Source organism: Vanellus vanellus (assembly GCF_965231255.1).
Source record: "Vanellus vanellus genome assembly, chromosome: 2".
In the NCBI taxonomy this organism is placed as follows: domain Eukaryota; kingdom Metazoa; phylum Chordata; class Aves; order Charadriiformes; family Charadriidae; genus Vanellus; species Vanellus vanellus.
Window position 1 is genome coordinate 66,096,558 of NC_138906.1, and position 23,023 is coordinate 66,119,580.

Here is a 23,023-nt window from a genome sequence, read left to right on the forward strand (position 1 = left end):
TTTGCTCATATACCTAAGAGAAAGTTAGAAGGCTGGTTTCCGTGAAACTGTGAAATCAAAGTCCAATAAATAGAATGCTTAACATCACCACTGGACACTATGTAGGAAAACTCTGGTAAGACCGGACTGCTCCCTTGGAGCCCCAAGCACGGGTGAACCCTGAAATGACTTCCCAGCTCCTCACTCCATGCCATGCCCTTATCTCAAAAATAATCTTTCACCATTCACGGCAAGCCTTCTGCACACTGCCAAATTCCTCCCTGCTGAAGTTTTGTCGATACCAGCATAACTACCCCAAAGGTGACAGGGCTCAGTATCAAGGTTTTAATAGTGAAAGAGTGCCTATACTTCAGAGCTTCTATAGAACATCCCTCTTCTTCCCTTAGAGCCCTTCAAACTGGTTCATGAACACTGCTATGCACAAATATATATATCTATTTTATTTTTTTTAATGAGCTATTACTAGGCTATAATAACACACTGCTTCTAACTCACTATCACTCTTTGGGGTGAGGCATGTGGCCGAGCCCATAAATGCTGCTCATGTTTGTTCAACACTGCTATTAAATGACTAGGTTTTCCCAAATAGCATATTCTCTCAGTTTAAGTTAACTGCATGTTACATATACGTTAAAATTCTTTGAAGTTATCAATATGAAAATATCAAGATTGTAGCCAAAACAGAATTTCAAACAGTTTATAGAACCTTAAGTGGACAGTCACCAAATTCTGCTAGCAATGTCATGCCCTTTTAGAAACAGAACAAAATCCAATTCTGTATCTGCTTTAAAAACTATTGTACAGGGAAGAAGTATGCTTACCACTTAAAAAAACTGAAATAAGCTTGGGCACGTCACCCTTTCCTTGTAACACTGGCACAAGTGAACTGACAGAAGAGCCTGCTTTTTTTTTTCTGGGAAAGAAGGGTAGGGAGAGGGGGATGAAGAGTATGAAGAAAAAATAATGCATATTATAACTGGCTGTTAAAGAATATCAGAGGCACTGTTTGACAAGCCATGTGAAACCAAACATACGCAGAAAGAAAGGATTGTGCTAAACAAGGCCTCAATGTGGCCACCAGTACTGTAGTTTGTTCTTCAATTCAAGTGAAACTTTCCAACAGCTCTTCTGTAATCTGTAACAGGGACGGTAGTTCATACTGAACAAGATAGTCTATTTGGGTTTTATGCTATTCCAATGTTCTCTATAGGACAACAGAAAACAATCACTGCATGAGTATCATTGGTTCAGGTACTCTCGGTGCTACCAATTTTTCCAGTTTCAGTTTGTACAATTTCTGACTTAAAGCACTTCAAGCCATGTATCTAATTTGCTGGGGAGGATGCACTGCTCAGTTACTACCTCATGCAACAGCAATTTAAAATAAAAAACAGATTTTTTCACCAAACTTGGGTGATATTTGGATAGGGCTTCTACAGATAAGTGATGTGCACAGTAGTCATATACTCCACGCATCAAAGCAATCTGATACTCTCCAAAGTTTTGCTTCTTGGAAAAGAAACAAAACCAAATGCTGCTACCAAGCTTTGAACAATTGGTATTTAAACAACCAGGCTTCAACACCAACAAAGAATAAACACTTCTAGTTAGCAAGATCTATTTAAGAGATAATAACACAACCATTTCAAGTCAGTTAATTATAACACTTCAATAGGCACCCCCAAGCCCCTCAATCCCCACGATGTTAATACTAGTTAGATACCACAAGTTATCAGACTTAACTGGCACAGGTATTTTGACTGAGAAAAGAAAATAGATTGCCATGTATTTTATTGCTACCAGTGCACTGGGATTTGAATGGGCAATGGATGTAAAGGCTACAATCACCTCTTCAGTAGATAAAACAAAAATAGGTTAAAAGAATTAGGACTTAAAATGACAAATAGTCAAATAGATGTTTTTCACATAGCTTACCTCAGTATTTTAACCAACATTATACATTTTATTGTTTAGAAAAGATGACGACATTGCAGAAAAATAAAATAAAATTTGTTTTTAACAGGACAAATGTTTTACATGGTGGTATAAAAAGTGTAATGGAAGCCTGGAGGGGAAGAAAGGGAAATGGAACAAAAAAAAAAAAAAAAACCAAACCACCAACCCAAAAACCCCACTAGTCCAGAAAAAGTAAAAAGCTAAAACAAATTCCAGATGGGCAAGTCTGAAGGTTTTAGCTTTTTCAAATACACAACTACGTGTGCCTTTCACAATAACAGTCACAACTGAACGAGACTTTTTGTACTACTGCACCCTTCAACAGGCCAGTCTACAAGTTAAAACAAGTAATACAATAAACTGCTAAATTGATAAGTATGCAATTATGGATTGCTTTTAGCTGTTATAAAAAGCTTGTTTACATATCTAATGGTTCATCTTTTATATTCAAACTGTGCTTAATATTTTTTAGTTCAGACATACTGAAACCCAGCAGCACAGACGGTTTGCGATTATTTATCGCTTTTAAGCATATATTCCTCCTTTTTCCAAAGAATGATGCAACATCAATTTTCCATGCATATAGCAGTGAGGAAAGTAATTCCATCTCTTTTTTAGAAGGATATGGCCTCTCGTGAAAGTAGTCTGTCAAAAACTGGTTTTGAGCCTCATACGAATTATGATCATACTGTTTAGGATCTACTGCTAGAATGCGAAGATCCTCACTAGAAGGAAGCTTCTTCACCTCAGTCCTAGTATTAATCTTTTGTCGTTTGAAAGGCACTACCCCTGAATTCACTTCTCTTTCTGGAGATAGAGCTACGCCAGTACTTAAGCTCAGAGGCTGCTGTTCCTTATTCCTTTGGTCTTCTGCAACAAAGCAGGAATCTGATTGCTTTCTTTTCAGCATCACAGAATCATGCTTTTCACCATTCACAAACAGTAGCTCTTTCTTCTCAGTACACTCAAGCTGCATCTTCACACTTGAGTTGCTGTCTTTGGGAGCACTTCTACAACGGAGCAAGTGTACAGCAATAGCTGTTAGAGTCATATTTCCAGTGTACACACCACAACAGTGGATGCACTTGAAAGCAGGAGACTTCAAAATTGTATGTACGGTTGGCATTATATGATGCCGCTCTTTCAAATGCATTTCATAGGTTTCTTTACTAACAAATGTACCAAAGCAAAAGGGACAGGTTAACACTTTTTTGTTGCATCTGTTGTTCACTTCTGCTGTCTGAGGTTTCACTTTGATGTAAACAGGGACAAGCGTCCTTGAATTTAATCCAGCAAGCACTGCCAAATGTACTTCTCTTTCACCAATATCTTCTTTTGGTAACACTGTACTGAAATCAAAGTGTGGAAATACAAGGTCACCCTGAGCATCATTACCTAGTTGAAATCCTCTGTTGCTATAATCTGCATGTAACTGCTTTTTCCCATTGTGTGTAGTTTTATTGTGCTCCACAAGGCTTTTTAAGTCATGGAAAGTAACTGTGCAAAACAAGCAAGCTAAGCCATGCATCAAGAGATGTTTCATGAGCTCTTCCTCACAGAGAAAACATTTACAAGAAAAACACCGGACTGTCTTTTCTGTCATCCACCTCAGAAAGGGGGCACAAGCTGCAAGTTTGTCAGGTTCCAGGGCTTCCTCCATTTTTACTTCACCGTGTTTGTGGGCAACCTCCATGTGCACCTGGTACACATTTGATGGAAAAAGCTCATTGCAAACAGGGCAAGTCTTCCACTGCTTAGCCTGTCTGATAGCGTGACTTGTTTCAGGACCAGGGGGGGAGGCTTGTAATGATATATTCTGAGATGTTAAAACCACCGGAGGAGAGGGTGCACTAGCTGGTGGCTGGGACAACTGAGTTACTGTCCCAGACTGCATTAGTTGGATGGGCACTTGCGGTGGTGTAACAGTTGCTACTCCACCACCGGGAGGTACAGGCAAAGTAACTGAAACTGGGGCAAGTGTGTACGTAGGTATCCCATTAACCTGCTTACCAGTTGGAATCAACTGCCTAAGTATAGAACCTGCAGTCAAAAAAGTTGTATTTTGAGAAACTGCAGGTTGAACTGGCTGATTTACTGGTATAACCGCTGGTGCAACAGGTTGATTAAGCTGAAGAAACCCAGGTCTGACAGGCTGTCTGACAGGAACAACCCCAGAGGCAACAGGCTGGTTAAGCTGGAGAACCCCTGATGCAACTGTCTGTGCCACAGGAAGGACACTGGGACCAATGGGTCTATTCACATTCCCAAGCGACTGGTTGACAGAGAGAACTCCTGGTGCAACCGGCTGATTCACAGGGAGGACTCCTGCTGCAACCGGTCGATTTACAGGGCTGACAGACTGAGTAACAGGCAGTGCTCCAGCTGCAACTGGACCAGTTATAGTACCAATGGGTTGATTAATAGGAAAAATACCAGGCCTGACAGGTTGATTAAGAGGAAGGACTGCAGGGGCTACAGTTCTATTTACAGTCCCAACAGAATGATTAAGAGGAATAGCTCCAGCTCTCACAGGCTGATTAAGGGGGAGCCCATGGGAAACAATGATAGGCTGAGGTGACGGCTGAATACTAACGTTATTCTGAACAACAGGAAGATTACTAGATACAAGAGTAACATGCGATGGGGTAGCAACTGGAGCAGAAGTTGTATGTGGAAGGCTACCAGAGGCACTTGGAACAGTCAGTGATCTGACTGTGTTTTGACCTGCTTTTGGCTGCACCACACTCTGGTTCTGATTATTCTGTGGAAATGCAAGCTGGATGCAAGCTGGAGCTGTGATGGAACCTGCTGGGGCAGCGGCAGGCCCTGCAGATGGAGCAGCCACTGCCACACCCTGGGCAGGCTTTGGAGCAATATGCATTTGTTTCACAAGTCCCGGTTTCTTAATATGTTCTGAAATCAGAGACCGAAGTTTGTTCTCCAGGTCTCGGTGTGTTTCAGCTGTCAAGACATGATACATTAAAGAATCCTGGCTGTTTGCAGAAGCATTACATTTTTTACAGTAGTGCTCAACAGAATTCTCTTTACTTTCATCAGGTTTCTGGCCAAAATATGTACTTATTAAGTTTTGAAAATGGTTCATCAGAACATGTTTCTTCATATTGTAATACAATGTGTCTGTAAAGTGACATTTTAGACATGCAAAGTTTATGATGTCATTCCTGAATTGTTTCATGCCATCCAAAATGCTGACTGTATAGTTCTGTATTCTTTTATTAGATGAATGAAACATCCGGATATGTTTCCCCACTATTTTAGGATCAGAAGCAAATGCACATTTTGGGCAAGGAACCACGAGCTCTTGGTCCATTTCATCCTCATGGTAACGGTGCAAGTGATTCTTGAATGAAGTAAGCAATTTTGACGAGAACTTGCATAAGCTACAGCAGTACGGCTTTGTTCTGTATCTCTGCAAACAAAACAAAAACATCCACTTAGAAACTGCCAGTTCCTAAATTCCTGTTATCTGTTTGAAAGTAAGTCTGCACTATCACCTGTTAAAATGCCTTCATTGGATGTATAGCACGCATCTTCTCAGTTTCATGGAGATCTGTTTTTGAAAAGCAGACTTAAAGATGACTTACTTGAAGAGAGAAACTTTTGTGCCCTTTTTGCTTCTTTATAATTTATTAAGAAGCCTTAAGTGAGTTCATTTCTACTCCAGTTCACAGGAAGTAATTCTGAAGCCTGTTTTGGGAAGCCTGTGATGGGAATCACAGAACAAGCTAAGAAAAACTTGTATGCCATGGCATGTAATAAGTGAAGCCTCAGCCCTTTTAATATGACACTTTTAAAGCCTTATTTAGTTCTGGGCCACCTCCTATCTACTGGAGGAAAAAAAGAGAGAAGAGAGAAGGGGTGGTTTGCTTGGGTTTTGGTAGGGGTTTTTTGTGTATTTCAATACCCCACCCCTCACTGAGAGTTCTCCACAAACAAGCATTGCAGTATACCATTAAAACCACCCCAGTACCTGCATACTGGTAAATCTAGGGCAAGTTCCTCTCCCAGCAAAGCAACAAAAGACTAATGTAAGAACATTCTTTCAGAGCCAGATTAATAATAGAAAGAGAAAGGAATAAAAACCCCTTTTATGACAGAGCAGCAATGACCTCTTATTATCACAACATACTGGACATCCCATCACAGCGATTTTTTTTTTTTTTTAAGAAACTTCCTCTAGCACACGTTACAAACTATATAGATGCTTCTCAGAAAAATATTTTAACTGTATAAAAATAAACACATCTATCTCCTACTAAACAGTGGTTTGTTCCCTCAATTACATGACTCTTGCAGCATTGCTTTTTGTATCCAGATGAACTTTATTTGCTCTTTCTGAAAAAACAGTAGCCCTATCAACCATTTTTTCTTATCAACTTCCTATGAAGTTAACCCTATCAAAAACTACAGAATCAGTCACAGCAACATCCAGGTAAGACAAATCCACACTCTCAAACATCTAACAGAACTTGGCTGTTCCCTCAGATGTGTTTTTTACTTTACTGACTTCTGCCTCTTATGAAATACCAAAGGGAGCAAGCTGTTTGCTCCACTACAGCATCCAGCCTAGCTAGATCACCCACATACACATGCGACACTTTATGAAGAACTGTAGCAGAAATTTGTGCAGTTACTTTTTGTCATTTCAAATAGTCATGAAGGTGTAATCTATTAGCAGTACTAGAAGAATCTCCTGATGATTACCAAAAATCTAACCTCCAAATTCAAAAGACTGGGTCAGATAAAGCCACAGGCTGGCTAAGGCTGCTGATGAGTACAGTATGATGTGTGATGTATCAGTGAATTATCCTCTACTTACACTCCAGGTGTCTGGTCTCAGATGCTAGTAAACAGCACCACAGCAAACCAGAAGCAGCTTCAATCTTACTTTTAAAGTATACTGAGTATAGAAAAGCCACTGACACTACCGAACTAATGAAGCATACAGAGCATTATTAAAAGCTGAACCTCACTAGCTTGACTTCTGGAGGAGTCAGGAGACAAAGAGGTGACTGCTTATTGTAATTCACTATCTGAGGCTTAGAAAAGCTTATATGCTTTTAAATACTGGGCCCATACACTCTTTACTCCCCCCCCCCCCCCACTTCTGGTTTGGGTCTTTCCATCCCCACAAACTTATACCATAGTATAATACACATAGTATAATATACTTATACCATAGTATAATCTCCTTGCTGCCAAGCCTGAACAATTGTTGTTAGGTGCAGCAAGAACACTCTACTTTAGAAGTGGTCCAAGGGATGAAGTAATTTACTATTCCTTAGTAACTATGGTTTTACTTCTTATATAAACAAGCATTGCAGTATACCACCAAGAAATCACCACCCAGCACATGCATACTGGTAAGTCTAGGGGAAATAAAATAAATTATCTAAGAAGGCATATATCATTTTGATGGAGAAATTATGAGACCAGAAAAAGAAAAAAGTTCTGTACTTGAAGTTCTAACAAACGAGGATGAAGCCCAAGTCCCACTAGGTTCAAAAAACCTCAACAACAAAAAATTCCCCCAAAAAAATCTGTTTCAGCAGAATAGAAGTATGTGAAAGTCTACTACTTTGATGTTTTCTGTATGAAATAGAGCACTGCCACAGAGACCTCAGAAAATCATTTCATCACCATGTTCTCCTTGCATGTGCGTCTAAGCTGCTTTTTATGTTTGCAAGTGCTACTACAGTCTACTAATGGCATCTCAGTTTTATAGAAGATTTGACAAAATAAGAATTCTAAGCGACTTAGGAAAAATGAAGCGTCTTGGAGATTGGCCAACACAACCCCAAACTGTATAAATGAATGCAAAAAGGCTTATTAGAGACATTTACAGAAACTCAATTAGTCCCACTCCAAAGAACATACCCCAGAATACAGTAACACTTTCCACTGTGTAGCCTCACATTCCCCATAAACTACAGGCAAGCAGAAAGACACAACAGGCTCCAAAAACCAAAAGTTCTTCCAGATTTAGTAAGGTCTCACTAAAAATAGTACTAATGGTAGAAACCACCAACTCATCCAAAAAGATACTTTCTCCAGTCTACTGAGCTTCCAATGTAGCTCAAACAACTTATTTTCCCCTCATGGCAACAACTTTGGAATAAACATCCTGAAGGACCAACTTCTTTTCTCCCAAATCTAGGCAGCGTGATGCCAAGATACGTGAATGATTTATATCAAGGAACCAGGGTTGTTTAAAGAAAATGGATAGGACTAAGTTTAGTATCCAGAAGATGCAGCTTGGCAAATCTGTTCCACAGCAACACATTACAAACTCTACACTGAAGTTCATCAGATCAGATTCCAGTCTTATTTTTTGACAGATACAGATACTACTGGTCATGCTGACTAGCTGAGTCAGAATCTGTATTTTTTCCTTCTGGTAAGGGATAAAGTCCTTCTGCCTGGTCTCTCTCCAGACAATAGGGATGAAAGAAGATTCCCTCTCTAGTGAATGATTTTTAGTTCTTTTCCATTTTCACTGAAATAGCTAATCATTTTTCCTAAAGGACTGTGAAAGGAAGACAGAAAAAAAAAAAAAAAAAAAACACCACACCTTCATCTTAAGTTTTAAACTGGAGGCTTCACTTGCTCCTTCTTTATCCTCCTCTTCCCTGTTTCATGTCTGGAGAGGAAGGATAACCTCCCCCTGCTTATGTAGCCCAGAAGATCTCCCAACACTGAGTTTCTTTTTTTTTTTAGTCAGAATGTGGAAGAAAAGGCAAAAAAGACAAAAATCAGCACGGCTAGAGCTCAGACAACATGCTGACTGGAGCCAGGAGACCTGGTAAAAGGAGTTTTCCACATGCATAAAGAAGAAATATAGAAGGAGGAAAAAAAAAAAAGAGAGGCCATCGTAATTACCATGATTTATTCCCTTTACCTAAACTACAGGCAGTCTTGAGAAAGTAACTGTAAGCCTTATCTGAAGTGGCGCTAAGTGGCTAGATGTAATCTGTCTCTACAGACATAGTCAAACAAGTCACATTTGACTCTTATCCACAAATTCACATGAACAGATGAACCTCCAGTCTTAAACGTGCAAACCCAAGTTCAAGAATGGACTACTGCACTTGATAGGCTCAGTTTGTTTTAAAGATGGTAAAGTCAGATAAAAAAAAAAACTTCTGGCAAACCACCACCACACTATTCTAAACCAGTACCTTTGGATTCAGGATGAAAAGAGCAGACCTACCACTGTTTACATGCTGTTGACATACCTTCCTCATGGAAGCAATCAGAAGCCTTAAGACTCTTCAGCAAGATTCAGAAAAGACTACCTTTTCTTCTGGATATAATCCTGGACTCAACATAGTAACTTAGAAAGTTGCTGGAATATAAAATTGTAGAAATCCTTTGGTTTGTTCATCTCAACCCTGCCTCTCTTGTAGATTCTAGCTTCACACAAGATTCCAGCTATATAACTAAAAGCTGTTTCACATACCCAAATCTAACTGGAATATGTTTTCCACTGTAACTCTATCCCAAGCTGCTAATGGTAATTTCAATTTGATCCACTCACATCTATGCAATGACATTTTCACCCTTCCAATGAAACAAGCAGCAGTTTGTACACAAAAGCTTGTTAAGACTACACATCAGATTAGGATAAAAAGGCAGAACATTATTGTGACATCTTAAATACTTATATTCAAGGTTGTATCCTTAGAGACAGCAAATGGCATATATAGTCCTTATAACCAGATACATTAAAGGGAAGAACACAGAAGAAATGAAAGATCATTCCCTGACTAATAGTATTTAGAAAACAGCTGTTAAAGCTTTTTTTTAACCATAAAAATGTGTATTTTAACTTTTCCAGGACTTCTGAAAGTGATAAAATTCAGCAACTCCACATACATGTCTACCCAGAATTTCTAACAAATATACATACCTTCCTTTTGCCCACAGACTCCCAAGGAGAGACATCACTCCATGAAGTGTTACAAAAGTGTTTTTCACCTGGGTCAAAACTTTTAAGATTCTAAAAGAAAAAAGAAAACAAGAAATAATCTGCTTTCGCAGTCTGTTCTGAATACAAAGCTAGTCTCAATACAGAGCAATAAAAAAGGAGCAATTGCACAGAGGACAAATGGAAAATCCATCCAGTATTCAGATACAGGTCTCAAAACTCAGTTCAAAGAAATTACTTCTTTCACCCTTATTTGACTGGTTTTTTACCTTAAAACACTTGTTCATATGACTGCTTCATAATACAGTAGCAATTCTGAACACTTCTTAGTTATTGAAAATACATGGATAAAATATTTACCCTTTAACTCCATTGCTTCTAGCCAAGTTCACAGTGAACACAAAGATTTTCTCCTTTTACTTTCCTCCTCCTAAATATGTAATATTTCACAATTTACTTTCCATTTATTAACTTAACACAACGGTTTACTTTGCAACAGGTTTTAATATTAAATCTTCATAGCATTGCTACGCTTTTAACTTTGAAAAACAAAGATGTTCCCAGAAGCTTATTTCAAAAGAGCAGCAGTACTTTTTTCCTCAAGCTGTAAAAGCAACAGTATTATTGCATCAGGAACAACCATGTCAGGGTAAACAACTTTCCCTATAGCATTCTAATCAATCACATCAGAGCAGTTTATGTTCCTCAAGCCAAAGCCAGCTACTGCTCTAAAAATCTTAAGTTCCTCTCCAATTTTCTGAGGCCCACACATACTTTTTTTCCATGAAGTTTGTGTTTGGGTAACTAAATTCATGTTTGCTATGCTTTTCCGAAGACCTTAGGCTAGCTTCAACAGCCCACTAAGGCATCTTAGATGAAACACAGGCTACAAATTCATGCTTAACCCACAGAAAACTAGCATCTGTTCTCCCCTCACATTCTCCTTCCCTTTCACAAACCCCTCTTCACTCAAAATTCTACAATATGCTTAGAGAGGGCGAGATGTTTTCACCTCTGCAAAACCCATTGCAAAGATTATCAACAGAAGTGAAATTCATAAATCTAACAGTTTGTGGTCAAAAACACAATGCAGTATTTAAGGGAAATTTGCGAGCAACACAGGATATACTCAGCAACAAAAAGAAACAAAGCCTCTAGTAGTCAAACAAATACAAAATCTTACTTAATGCAGGCTCTGTCTGCATTAAGCTCCTGTCCACACCATGCAAGTGTGAGCATCCCCGTGTAACAGACTGCAGTGAGCCAGAAGGTCATGTCAGTGATAATTTGTTTTAAATTAAGTTCATTACATTTTCCCTAAATTCTTGATTACATTTGCAATAAGCTTTCTAGCCTTTTCAAGTTTCCCCAAGGAGAATTCTGAAGAACTCAGGGCAATAATAAACAAAACTCTTCCATTCTAAATCAATATCTAGGCACTGAATGAGTCATCTATTAACCCTTTAGCCAAACCGCCTTAAAAAAAAAAAAAAACAACACCACACACACCTTAGAAAGAACCCTTGCATGGAATAAGAGAAATCCCACAGCCTTAGCGAACACAATGCTTTTCTTAAAATAAATTTTTTTTGTAGAGAAAACAAAAGAGACTCAAGATTTACTAACAGTTCATCAGCTGAACACACTGGAGGGAATTACACGCTTAAAAAAGCTTTCTTGAAGTTTATGGTCTACCTCAAACATGTTCTGCTTTTGGTTTGAGTACTCTCTACTAAGAGAGGCTCCTAGACTTGAATACCAGATTCCCACAAGTGAAATGTGCATGATAGTAAGTCTAGATAATTTTGCTGAAATGGCTATTTCCTACAGAGAAAAATATCCATAGATAAAGCAAGCTAACTGTTCTTATCACTACAATTAGTCAGTGCTGCAAACAGCTGTTCTGAACTCTTGCTTAAAACAGATATCCACCTTGATGTCCCAGAAGCAAGCTTTGACAGGCTAACTTGTTATACCCTTCCCACATTTCTCACTTTGAGGGGAGGAAAACAGGAGAAGGGAAAGGTAACAAGAAGGGGGAAAAACACTCTCCAAGAAGCCTGATTAATCCTGATGCATTGTGGGTATTTCTAAGTTTTAAGAGTAAAACATTCTAAATCTAAGAATTGTGTTCCCTTCTGTATCACTTACCATCACTGTTTCCCAGAACAAAAAGATAAAATGCCCAGAGTTCAAATGAAGACTTAAAGATCACAATAAGAAGCTATAATAGTTTACTAAAGGAAAGACTGACATTACAGTATACTTAAGAGTACTACTTTGAGAATCAAACTAGTAATCTAGCACAAAAGGCTTGTGTTTTCCTCCTAGCAGAGATCAATTAAGAACTTCTAGTTTAAAAACTAATCCATTTGGTCTTCAAGTTACAAAGAGACACTAGCCAGACATGAAATTCCTTCACCTTCCTCACAAACTACTGTTCATTATCATGCCTTATTAGAATAGTTTAAGGCCAATTTTAAGACCAGATAGTAGGTCAAATTTGTACCATATCATTTCATACCTTTTCCTAAATTGTCCAGCCTCCTCACAAGGACAATGTCCAGAAATCAAACTTCATATTTGATAAAAACAGCCCTTAGGCTACTTCTCACCTATTAAGACATCACACACACTATTATACCAAAAAGAAATACCACCATCATATAAGCCAAGTACAAATCAAGTTCTAGAAACCATTCTTCCTGCTGCTAAAGCAAGAAGAAACCAGTCCCAGATTACCTGGAAAAAACAAACTGAAATTATGAACTTGGTTGAGGGAAAGTTATTTACAAAAATAATAAAATGGTATTTTTGGCCCACATTTCACATAGCTTTTTCCAGAATGGAAATGTTAGGGTTCACCACCACCACCATTTATTAAAAATGAAATAAAACCAAACACACACCACCCCCCCCAAAAAAAAAAAACAACCAACCACAAAATACCTTATTCCTCATTCATCAATAAACCCCATACTGCAATCAAAAAGTTAGACTGCAATCAATTTCATAGAAAAAAAAAAATAGCATCAAAACATTTCTGCTTCAAAGGGTTAAGACAGAACAACTTCTGACTTAAGAGGTTTAATTACAAAACAATATACAACACAATAAAAACAGTAAGAAAATGGAAATTACTAGACAAACACACTTTTCCCAGAGCTCTTACATTTTAGATATAATCAAACACTGTTCAACTGCAATAACCAAGAATGTTCCAGAATTAGTTTTGCATGTAGATCTTAAGCATTTTTTTTCCAAATCATTTACTTATACAGCTTCAGGGAAAAAAAAAAAAAAAAAAAAAAAAGACACCACAAAACACACAATAGCATACCTACAGAGAGTCAAGTTACTTTAATACCATCATACAAGATTAATCCAAACTCCTAACTATGGTCAATTTGAAGTCACGAACATACTGAACAGCTAAAAGCGCCTGTGTACCAGCTGGCTGAAATACAACTCAGTGACTAAACAGTAGTGTATGACTGTGTTTGTGTTTTTTCTGCAAAGAAAAAAAAAAAAAAAAAGACTTGCCAATCTGATGGTGTGAATTCCTCCTGGTTGTTGCACAGTACTGCCTCCTGAAAGTGGCAACAAAGGTACTAGGTTCATCTTGATCACTCCAAGCCACTCGCATATACTTTTTAAAATGCAGAACTGAACTAGAACTCAATAAGCCAAGTCTGGTATTTTTCCCTGGACACAAAGTTTAAAGGCCTGCATCAAGATTGAGTCTAACTGCTTGTACATTTTCAGAAATATTGACAATTTGTACACCCTTCAAAGGCTTACCCTTGATATGTGACAGGATGCTTTTGAGTAGACTCAAGTCTTTACCTGCTTATGATTTTAAAAGAATCACAAAACAGTTGCACACAAATAACGTTTCATTAGTCTGTGGTGTTTTTCCTAAAGCTGTACTGTTTCATTTTGTTGAAATATTAATAGCAGAGAATACGCAGCACCATCTAGAACACATCTTGTTGAGAAAGAGTTTCTTTCAGTGTTATGTACTAAAACACTAAATTTCACCCCTGGCATATGAGTAGCCAGTCATGAGTAATCCTTCAAGTAAAGACCCCACCATACAAGGTCTATGACAGAGGAGTATCATATATACACTGAAAAGTGAAATAATTTTCAAGGGTTTACATTTCAGAGATTGGTTTACATTACTTCAAAAGCTTTACCTTCAACAATTCCCTGCAGCTGTCAAGCCCAAGATCCACAAGAATGTCCTTCACCTTTTTTCGAGCCTTCCTGATATTATCAAGATTTTGAACAGGAATTTGAAACATTTTGCACTTTTCCTGAAAGAAGAAATAAAAAAAAAAAAAACAATGGAATACTTGAACACAGGCACTTGCATTTAGCAGCATTAGAACAAAAACTGAAGTCTGAAACATGTATTCTTGAATATGAAAACCCAAAAGCCTTCAGCCAAAGAACTGATCTCATTTATATTTCCCAGCAGATCACCTGCTTCCTCTTAAAGGAAACAGAATCTGATACATTTCTTCTCTCCTATCTCCACAAAATTCCAAGTTTTTCTTTCAGATCTTTGTGTCCATATGGCAGCTATACAGGTTTTTGTGGGGTTTTATTTTGTAACACCAGAATTTTACCAAGTTCTAGTCAGAAAATTACTACCATCTCATTTCGGAAGGAAGAATTCAACACCTATCACTTTGAATGTTAGTGTCAAAATGAAAAGCCTCTTTGATAATCTGATTTGTTGATATGTATGTACATGCTTAAAATATGATTGCTAGTAAAATCTAAATTTCCTGCAGAAGTTCCTGCTGCTGTAAGCTGATATGGACCTTGGCATAAAACAAGCTACTACAATGTTAATGGAGTAGAAGGAAAATGTAATTAATGTATGGCAGTGATAGCTAAGCATGCTGAATTGGGACAAGTTATTTTAATATCCATATGCTCCTCCTCTAAAGAAGTGTATATACCTCTATCACCTTTCCCCTACTCCAGAATTTGGATTTATACCCTACCCTGCTCACTCTAGCAAGCTGAGATAGCTGGAGTCCAACATCCAAAGGAGGATGAAGACTACAGCAAGATTATAGAAAGACTGATTATCTGCTGTGGGTCATCTGTTTAAAGGGTTGTTGTGCAGCATGGCTGCCCATCTGTCTACAACATATCACCAGGAAGAGTCTAATGCTTCCCCAACAACTAGGCTTTTATCACTCCTCATGCAGCTGGGCTATGGATGCACCCGTTGCTTATCTTCAGCTCCCAGTACATCGTAAGGTATCCCAATTGGCTTAGCTTTAGAAGAATGTGCCGTTATTGCCCTCTTCCTAAATTACAGGAAAATGCAATTTAGCCTGAGATTTAAGAAACTTAAACGGGCACAGAATTACTGAAAAAGGTCACTGGGAGCTTCACAGGTATTCCTTTGTTCTTAAATAACTGGCACATAACACAGTAGAGTTTAAAAGATATCAGTCCTTACTGCTAAACAATTCATCCATCCAGGACAAGTTCTAACAAGAGAAAAAAAAAAAAAAGAGAGAGAGAAAATACCCAAATAGTACTTCAGCCTTGATGGTCTTGAAAAACTATACTTCTCAAAAGAAAAAAAAGCAAGGCCACTGTAACAGGAACTCTTTGCCTTGAAAGGCAAGAGTTTCCTATAAACAGTTGGAAAAAACCCTCCCACATAAGACAAGCTACAAGCTAAGCCTCACCAAAAGAAAAAAAAAAAAAAAACAAACACTTTCTACTCTGTATGTCATCACTCACGAAGAAAAAAAACCTTAATTTATGTACAAAACTTAACTGAGTGTTTTTTTAAATTAAAATTCAAACAACTCACATGCTATGCTCCTCTTCTTCTCCCCCCAAAGGAAAGGTGTGTAGAGAGAAATGGAGAGGGAGCCCCATTTGACAGATGCTAGTCTTGTTTTCTAATGTTTTTCACCAGTAAGAAGTCTGGAAGACATTCTGACACCATTGGGGTGGATGTGGAACAGCAACCTATACAGAACGGAATAAATCAGAGTAACTAGTCTGGCATTCTATCAGAATCCAAGGATTAAAATTAATGCTTTACATCTTAATCATCTTTTTAAAGTGAAGTGAAACAGAATTTGTATAGTCTCTCATTAAAGCTTTATGATCAGCCTGTCTATGATAGCAGGTTATGTGCACCAACCCCATGGCCCACTGAGGTAACAACAGAGCTGACAGGATGTCACCACGCTCAGATCAGCCAGAAGGAGATGCACTTCATAGAATCATAGAATGGTTTGGGTTTGAGGGGACCTTAAAGATCATCCAGTTCCAAGCCCCTGACATGGGCAGGGACACCTTCCACTAGATCAGTTGTTCAAAGCCCCATCCAGCCTGCCCTTTGAACACTTCCATGTATTCACAACTTCTCTGTGCAATCTCTTCCAGTGTCTCACCATAAAGTGAGAATTAAATTACTCACAGTAAAGAATTTCTTCCTAATATCTAATCTAAATCTACCCACTTTCAGTTTAAAACTGTTACCCCTTGTCCTATCACTACATGCCCTTGTAAAAAGTCCCCCCCCAGCCTTCTTGTAGGCCCCCTTCAGAAACTGGAAAGTTGCTATAAGGTGTCCCCAGAGCCTTCTCTTCTCCAGGCTGAACAACCCCAACTCTCTCAGCCTGTCTTCATAGGAGAGGTGCTCCAGCCCTCTGATCATCCTCATGGCCCTCCTCTGGACTCACACCAACAGGTCCATATCCTTATGTTGAGGGCTCCAGAGCTGGATGCAGTAAGCCAGGGGGTGTCTTATGAGAGTGGAATAGAGGGGCAGAGTCACCTCCCTCGACCTGCTGGCCACACTTCTTTTGGTGCAGCCCAGGATACAGTTGGCCTTCTGTGCTGCAAGCACACATTGCCAGCTCATGTTGAGCTCCTCATCCAACACCCTCAAGTCCTTCTCCTCAGGGCTGCTCTCAATCCATTCTCTGCCCAGCCTGTATTTGTGCTTGGGATTGCCCCAACCCACATGCAGGACCTTGCACTTCAATATGTTAGGCTCCACTGGAAACAGTCTCAGTCCTTTAACTGATACACTGATGCTACTGAAGAAGGTCCAGCAGACATTTCTTGAGACATGTCTATCTCACAAGAAAGAAACATTGTGGTATAGTAAGTAACATCCATGTATCTCAAGAGTTTTCTTAACCAGTAATCCTTTTGAAATTAAAGTTACTAACCCAGGAGAAAAAGAAAAAAATAAGGAACACAAAACAACAACAACGAAGAAATCTGAATACAAATTACTTATTTTCCAGTTTTCAGGTGGCTGGTCTTCAATCCAAAAAGGTGTATATTTCTATATCATGTGCAAGGTTATTCAGCTGGTCTTTAAAAAAAGTTGGGAGTAAAACTCCCAGTTACTTATCTAACATTCTCTCTATCCATTAGACCAGCAATGGCCTATCGTAAAGGTCAGAAAATTTCAAACTTCTAAGCTTATTGCCTCAAGCCCTCAGTTTAATTCCCTGATTACTATACATACTTTCTTACTACTAGTTTCTCTTGTATTTTGGACATTCTTCAAGCCTTAGCTTGCACTTTGCTTTCATGCGTAACTACATCCAATCTTTTGTTGGTACACATCCCATTCTTAACCAGCAAATTCAACATGAAATCACTACAGTAAAATTAAACCTGAGTTACTCTGTCCCAAGAGTCTTGGATCCTTTTAGTGCGCTGACTACCTAAATGACAAATTTATCTTAAACTACTTTTAATTGTACTTTCCAAAAAAGTGATAATCCATTGAGTTTTCAGATAGTACCTTTTCATAAAAAGAACCAAGGCAAGTTAACAGCAAAATAAAAATATCACTGTAACAGCTGATGTCCCAAACTCAGTTCTAAAAAGGTCATTCAACCCTTGGCTCAAGCATTGTTTCCATCAATCTATTCCTGCATTTACTGTTCACTTATATAACACTTCCATAACAATACAGCAAACTGGAGTTTATGCAACACTAAAGGTTCCCTTCACTTCTACATTTGTAATTATATATTATAACATCCAACTATGTTCAGCTTCTCAACAAAGATCACAAATATAACTCTTACCTTCCAGTAGTACTTTAACACTCGTCTAAACAACAAGCTAACAGTCTTGTCGGTACTGTACTAGTCCAATACTACTAGTTTGCCAAGTAACTGTGCTTGACTAATTTCTCTGCATTAAAAAAGCAAAAATATTAACAATGCACCTTGTCAAAGTGAAAAGTCATCACAAAATGGAAAGTTCCTATTTGTCTTCCTTTTAGTCTACTTCTTAGAAGAACAATCATTAATCTTGGAAGGGACCTCAAGAGGACACCTAGTCCAGACTCCTATTCAAAGCAGGCTCCACAATGAATTGCAACCAGGGCACTCTATGTCTTGGCCAGTCAGATCCTGAAAACCTCCACAGACAGAGGTTTGACAGCCTCTCTGCACAACCTCTTTCAGTGATGGACTGTGCTCACAGTGAAAGGTTTTTTCCTTACATCAAATCAGCACTATTTCAGTTTGTGTTCCTAAGGAAACTAGGCATACGCAAGCAAATTAAGTATGAAGCTGGTATGGAGCTGGAGCAAGCATCCAAATACATCCAGCAAAATCCAATAGTAAACTAGATAATTGGGTATTTCTAGAGATTTCATGAAAACTGGCAGCTAGAGAGAAACCCTATTAGAAGATCCACAGAGGAAAAAAGCTTCAATGTAACCCTTTTTAGACACCAGATAATCTATACAGAAGCCAGATCTCCAGATGTGTTCCTAGGAAGCTGGCTTTCGTTAGTCTCTTGCTGATAGAAACATTTATAGTAGGGAAATTATAAGTGTCTTATGGAATTTTATCCTTTCATATTATCTGCTTTGGAAATTCAATCACTCTTAGTTTGTTATACTTTTTTTTAATCTAGTAAACTGTCATTAGCAACTCTGGAAGAGATTTTTATAAAAATTTTCTCAGGTTTGAGGATATTTGGGTGTGAGTATTTTTAAAGGTGTGTTCACCAACTTATATTTCAGCCGTTATCAGAGTTGACAAGCACCAACAAAGAAAAGAATTCTTTATATTCATTTTAGTAAACTCATTAGACATTGATAGTTCAATATTAGTTGAGAAAACAGTAACAACTGCTTTATTCCTGAAAATTAAATAAGAGCACATGATCTACTAATTCTCAGAATCTAAAGAACAAGAACACTGGATGGCAAAGACAGCAGCTAGGAGAACAGGTGTGCTGAGAAACTCCCTAGAAGAATATGAGTTCAGCTGACCATGCCAAATTTTATTCTCAGCAGTTCTGTACTGTTTCTGATACGCTTACAAGCCCTCCAAGAAGTCACACCTGGATATCTGCTTAACTGCACGTTACACATACAGTGCCATTCCACTCTTATCTGTGCCTTCTGAGAAAAGCCTAACTGGATTTAAGAGCATGTTGGCACCATCAAAGCTTATCCAGCTTTTGGAGGGAGCAGGAAGAAATGCATATAACATCCCTAGGTGTTTTAACAGCTTTGAAAGATCTGACTCCTGGAAAGGAAAACAGTCAATTCATTAGAATGGATGACATTGTTGTTTATTATTTCATTTCTTGTAAATTAAAATTAAACTGACTACAGAAAAAAATAGAATAATAAAACTTAGTAAGAGTACTTCTGGTCAACAAAATAATGCTACTTCATCTTCTTAAATTCCAATTTCCATCCAAGTGCAACTTGATAGAAGTCTCAGGTTAAAAAAAAATAAACTTTTTTTTTTGTGCAACTAAATCAGAAATCTTTAGGAGTGTCAAATTATAGATCTCAGTCACAATAACTTCGCTCTTTACTTGGCTATATATCACATACCCATTAAAAGAGCCATTTAATCCAACACAAAGGTGGCCATCATTCCATAGTTGCTAACACAGTAAAAAGTATTAAGGTATGTGATTACATAGATAAAGATAGAGCGCATCAACCTGCATCTTACCTAAAAAGTCAAATCAAAGTAAATTTAGATCACTAACTTTAGTTACTGTGGTGTTTTGCTTGGTTTTTTTTTTTTTTTGTTTGTTTGGTTTTTTTCCACAAAACATCCATGAAACTGACTATATAGCATATTTAGTACACATAGGTTGTCTAAGTATTGCTCTAATTAAATCCCTTTTTTTGTTCAAAATTAAACTGGAAGTTTGTAAAAGGAGCACCAATATTTTTAGACTACAGGGATTTGGGATCCCAAGAGCGAGTCTTTAAGTATTTCACTCTAAGTCTTTAAAACTTTTAGGCGTTCAGACATGTATTTTTGACGATAGGAAATTTTTTAAGGAAAACGACCAATTCCCCCCCAGCAGTTACCTGTCAGAACTTGAGTATTTATCAGCTGAAAGGGAGCTGTTCATAATTTTGACAGTGCAGAACTATAAACTGATGCAGCAAAAGTCAAATACCTATCTTTCATTCCATTTACAGATCAGGACAAAAAACTTCCTACTCCTTGCTCTTAAGCACAAGGCAAGCATATTCAAACGGTTTTCGTGATTTGCATTGTATGGGATATGTTTGTTTACATTATTCTTAAATTTTTTTTTTCATGAATTTATGTATTGCTGAAGTACCACAAGAATATGTAATATAATTCAGCATTCCATTAACGTTTTAGTTTTAATTGTACATGCATACTATTCCCACGTACATTAGTTTTCCATAAACCATTTCAAATACCCACATTGCCTAGAAAGAATTCAGATTCTTCATCCACAGACTTTAACACAACCTGTTAAATTGGTTCCTTTGGTACTCTATCGCTTCAGTATTGACAGAAATTAAAAAAAAACCGTGGTCCTAATCAACTGTTTAGCAAACAGTAGTCATGAAGCTGCAAGTCTTCCCTGTGTCAAAACGTCTCATTAGGCTAATTTCTACTTCCGATCATGGGCAAACCCGGAAGTGCCTCCTCCGCTCGAGTGGGCTGCGGGCATGGGAAGGGGCATCGCTCCCAACGAGGGATGGCTGCAGAGAAGCACGGCGGGCATCTCTGTGGTTTAGCCGCGCCACCTACGGCGGGAGCACCCCGCAAGACACCGGCGGTCACCGCCCGCCCGGCCGGCAGGGAGGGACCCCGCAGCCCTGCCCCACCTGCGCCCCCTTAGCCGGCTAGGTCTCCAGAGCACGCCAGCGGGCACCAGCACTGCCCGGCAGCCCCGACAGGTCGCCCGATGACCGCAGGGTAGCTGTCAGCTCCGGGGCCGACACCCTCGGGCCCGACAGGAGCCGCCCCCGCCCGGAGCGGTCCAGCTACCGCGGGGGCTTCAACCCCTCCGGCGACTCCAGGTGCTTCCCGGGCACGGAGCCTCGGAAACCCCGCTGTTCCGAAGAGACAACACCCCCGGCAGGGACCCGGCCCCCGCGTCCCCCCGCAGCACGGCTCAGCGCACGGACCCTCGCCGCCCGTCCCCCAATGAAGCCCACTAGCCCTCGGCGAGGCGGGGCCTGGGCTCCCAGCTCCCCGCCAAGGCGAGCCGAGAAGCGAACACTGCCAGCGAGGCGCGCTGAAGCCGCCACTTACTGACAGCCGCCGGCCCGCTCGCTCGCACCTGCGGCTATCGCGCCTCCGCCTGCGGAGCCCGCCCTGCCCGCTCCGGGCACCCCCGCCTACCCGCGCCCCCCGGTGCGGGCCGCCTGCGGGCGCCGCCTTCCGGCAGCGCCGCCTCACCCCGCTGCACCTACCCGGCCGGGCTGCAGGGGGAGCCCGACGCCGCTCTGTCGCCTCGGCGCTGCCGCCGCTCCTGCCGCCGCCGCCTGCCGGGTTTGCGGGCCCGCGTCGCAGCCTCCGCCTCCCGCTCCTCACAGCGCCGGCCCCACCACCGCCGCCGCCGCCGCCTCAGCCGCCGCGCCCCTCCCGCGCCGCGCCGTGCCGTGCCCGCCGCCCCGCCCCGCGGCTCCTCCTCCGCCGCCGTGCTCAGTCCGCGCGCCGGGAGGGCGGCGAAGGCAGCATCATCATAATCATCACCGCCGGGGCCCGGGACCGACCTCGCCTCAGCCCCCGCGCGCAGCGCCCGTCGCCCCGCGCCCGCCCTTCGGCCTCCACCCGCTCCTCATCCAGAGCCAGAAAGAGAAAATGGCGCTCGATTTATCCCAGGAAGTGACGTTGCCCCTCATTTGCATGCCAGGCAGCCAGCCAATGGGAAAAGACTTAGGCCAATGCTCCCATTGGCTCCCCAGAGGAGCTGGGCGCGGCTGGGGGCGGGGCCTCACGTGGCGGGGGCCCCTTCGGCACAGGGGTTCACCTGCCCTTTTTTCACCTGCCCCTCTTGCCTTCGCCCTCCAAGAGGCACCACTGGTGACTCTCGCGAGAGCTGGAGGCGTGACATCATCCTGGAGTGGGAGGAGCCTGATGACATCGTGCCCATCACGTGAGGTCACGACGTGACCCCCCAGCAGCACTCTCCTGATTTGCATGGGATGTTGGATGAAGACTCATTTGATTCTCGGGGGGGCCGAAGGCCCCTCCCACCTCTACCAGGCAAGGTGAGGCCTGGCAGCCAGGCTTCCCACTGGAGGAGATCCCACCTGGCACCTCCACCCGTGGCTCACACCTCCCCATGCTAGGGCTCCTCTGCCAGGCGTGGCAGCCATGGCAGGGTTGGAGCTGGGGCTTCAGGAGGCTGGGGCACCATGGCGAGGATCCGTGGGAGCTGTGGTGCAGGTCCTGGGCAGAGGACCCCCACCAGACACCCCTCCGGTGGTGTTGTCTGGGAGCATGGTGGTATCACACCTGTGGTTCTGGAAGGTACCACAGTCTGATGAAAGATGGATCTGTAGGTCAGTCCCTTGAGCTGTGTCTACCAGATGTGTCCATGTTGAGCAGCAAACGCAGTTCTTACTTCTACCATGATGGCAGATGGTTTCTAATGAACACAAAATGGAAACAAGTGATGCCCTGTGCTGGCAGGTAACAGCCATGCCACAAGCACCAAGACAACCGGCCACATCAGCAGTGTGGGTGGCTCGCCACTGCTGAGATGCCTGGTGTGGCTCTGTGGCTGGAGCAGTCAGGAGGCAGGTCATGGCAGGAGGTTCGCTGCAGTGGAGGCGCGTGTGGC

General features: G+C 40.9%; 1 protein-coding gene across 3 annotated transcripts; it reads right to left on the bottom strand.

Annotated features, from left to right (window-relative positions):
- Positions 1–1,609: 1,609 nt before the first annotated feature.
- ADNP2 (ADNP homeobox 2) lies at positions 1,610–22,008 on the bottom strand. Of its 3 annotated transcripts, none has more exons than XM_082479870.1 (5): positions 21,951–22,008; positions 15,753–15,913; positions 14,104–14,223; positions 9,887–9,976; positions 1,610–5,386 (listed from the first exon to the last, which is right to left on the bottom strand). In XM_082479870.1, the coding sequence occupies exons 3-5, from the start codon at positions 14,209–14,211 to the stop codon at positions 2,375–2,377; spliced, it is 3,210 nt and encodes a 1,069-aa protein (XP_082335996.1). In that variant the 5' UTR covers positions 14,212–14,223; positions 15,753–15,913; positions 21,951–22,008; the 3' UTR covers positions 1,610–2,374. The 3 variants fall into 3 exon arrangements, with proteins under 3 accessions (XP_082335996.1, XP_082335995.1, XP_082335997.1); XM_082479869.1 differs by lacking the exon at positions 21,951–22,008 and adding an exon at positions 21,648–21,792; XM_082479871.1 differs by lacking the exons at positions 15,753–15,913; positions 21,951–22,008 and adding an exon at positions 21,648–21,792.
- Positions 22,009–23,023: the final 1,015 nt, after the last annotated feature.

Bases quoted from the DNA above. Each gene is read 5' to 3' on its own strand.
- ADNP2 (XM_082479870.1), bottom strand. From the start codon at position 14,211: ATGTTTCAAATTCCTGTTCAAAATCTTGATAATATCAGGAAGGCTCGA. The intron at 9,977-14,103 runs GTAAAGCTTTTG...TTTTTCTTTTAG, and splicing joins GCTGCAGGGAATTGTTGAAG to AATCTTAAAAGTTTTGACCC. The intron at 5,387-9,886 runs GTATGTATATTT...TTTTGTTTGCAG, and splicing joins AGTCTGTGGGCAAAAGGAAG to AGATACAGAACAAAGCCGTA.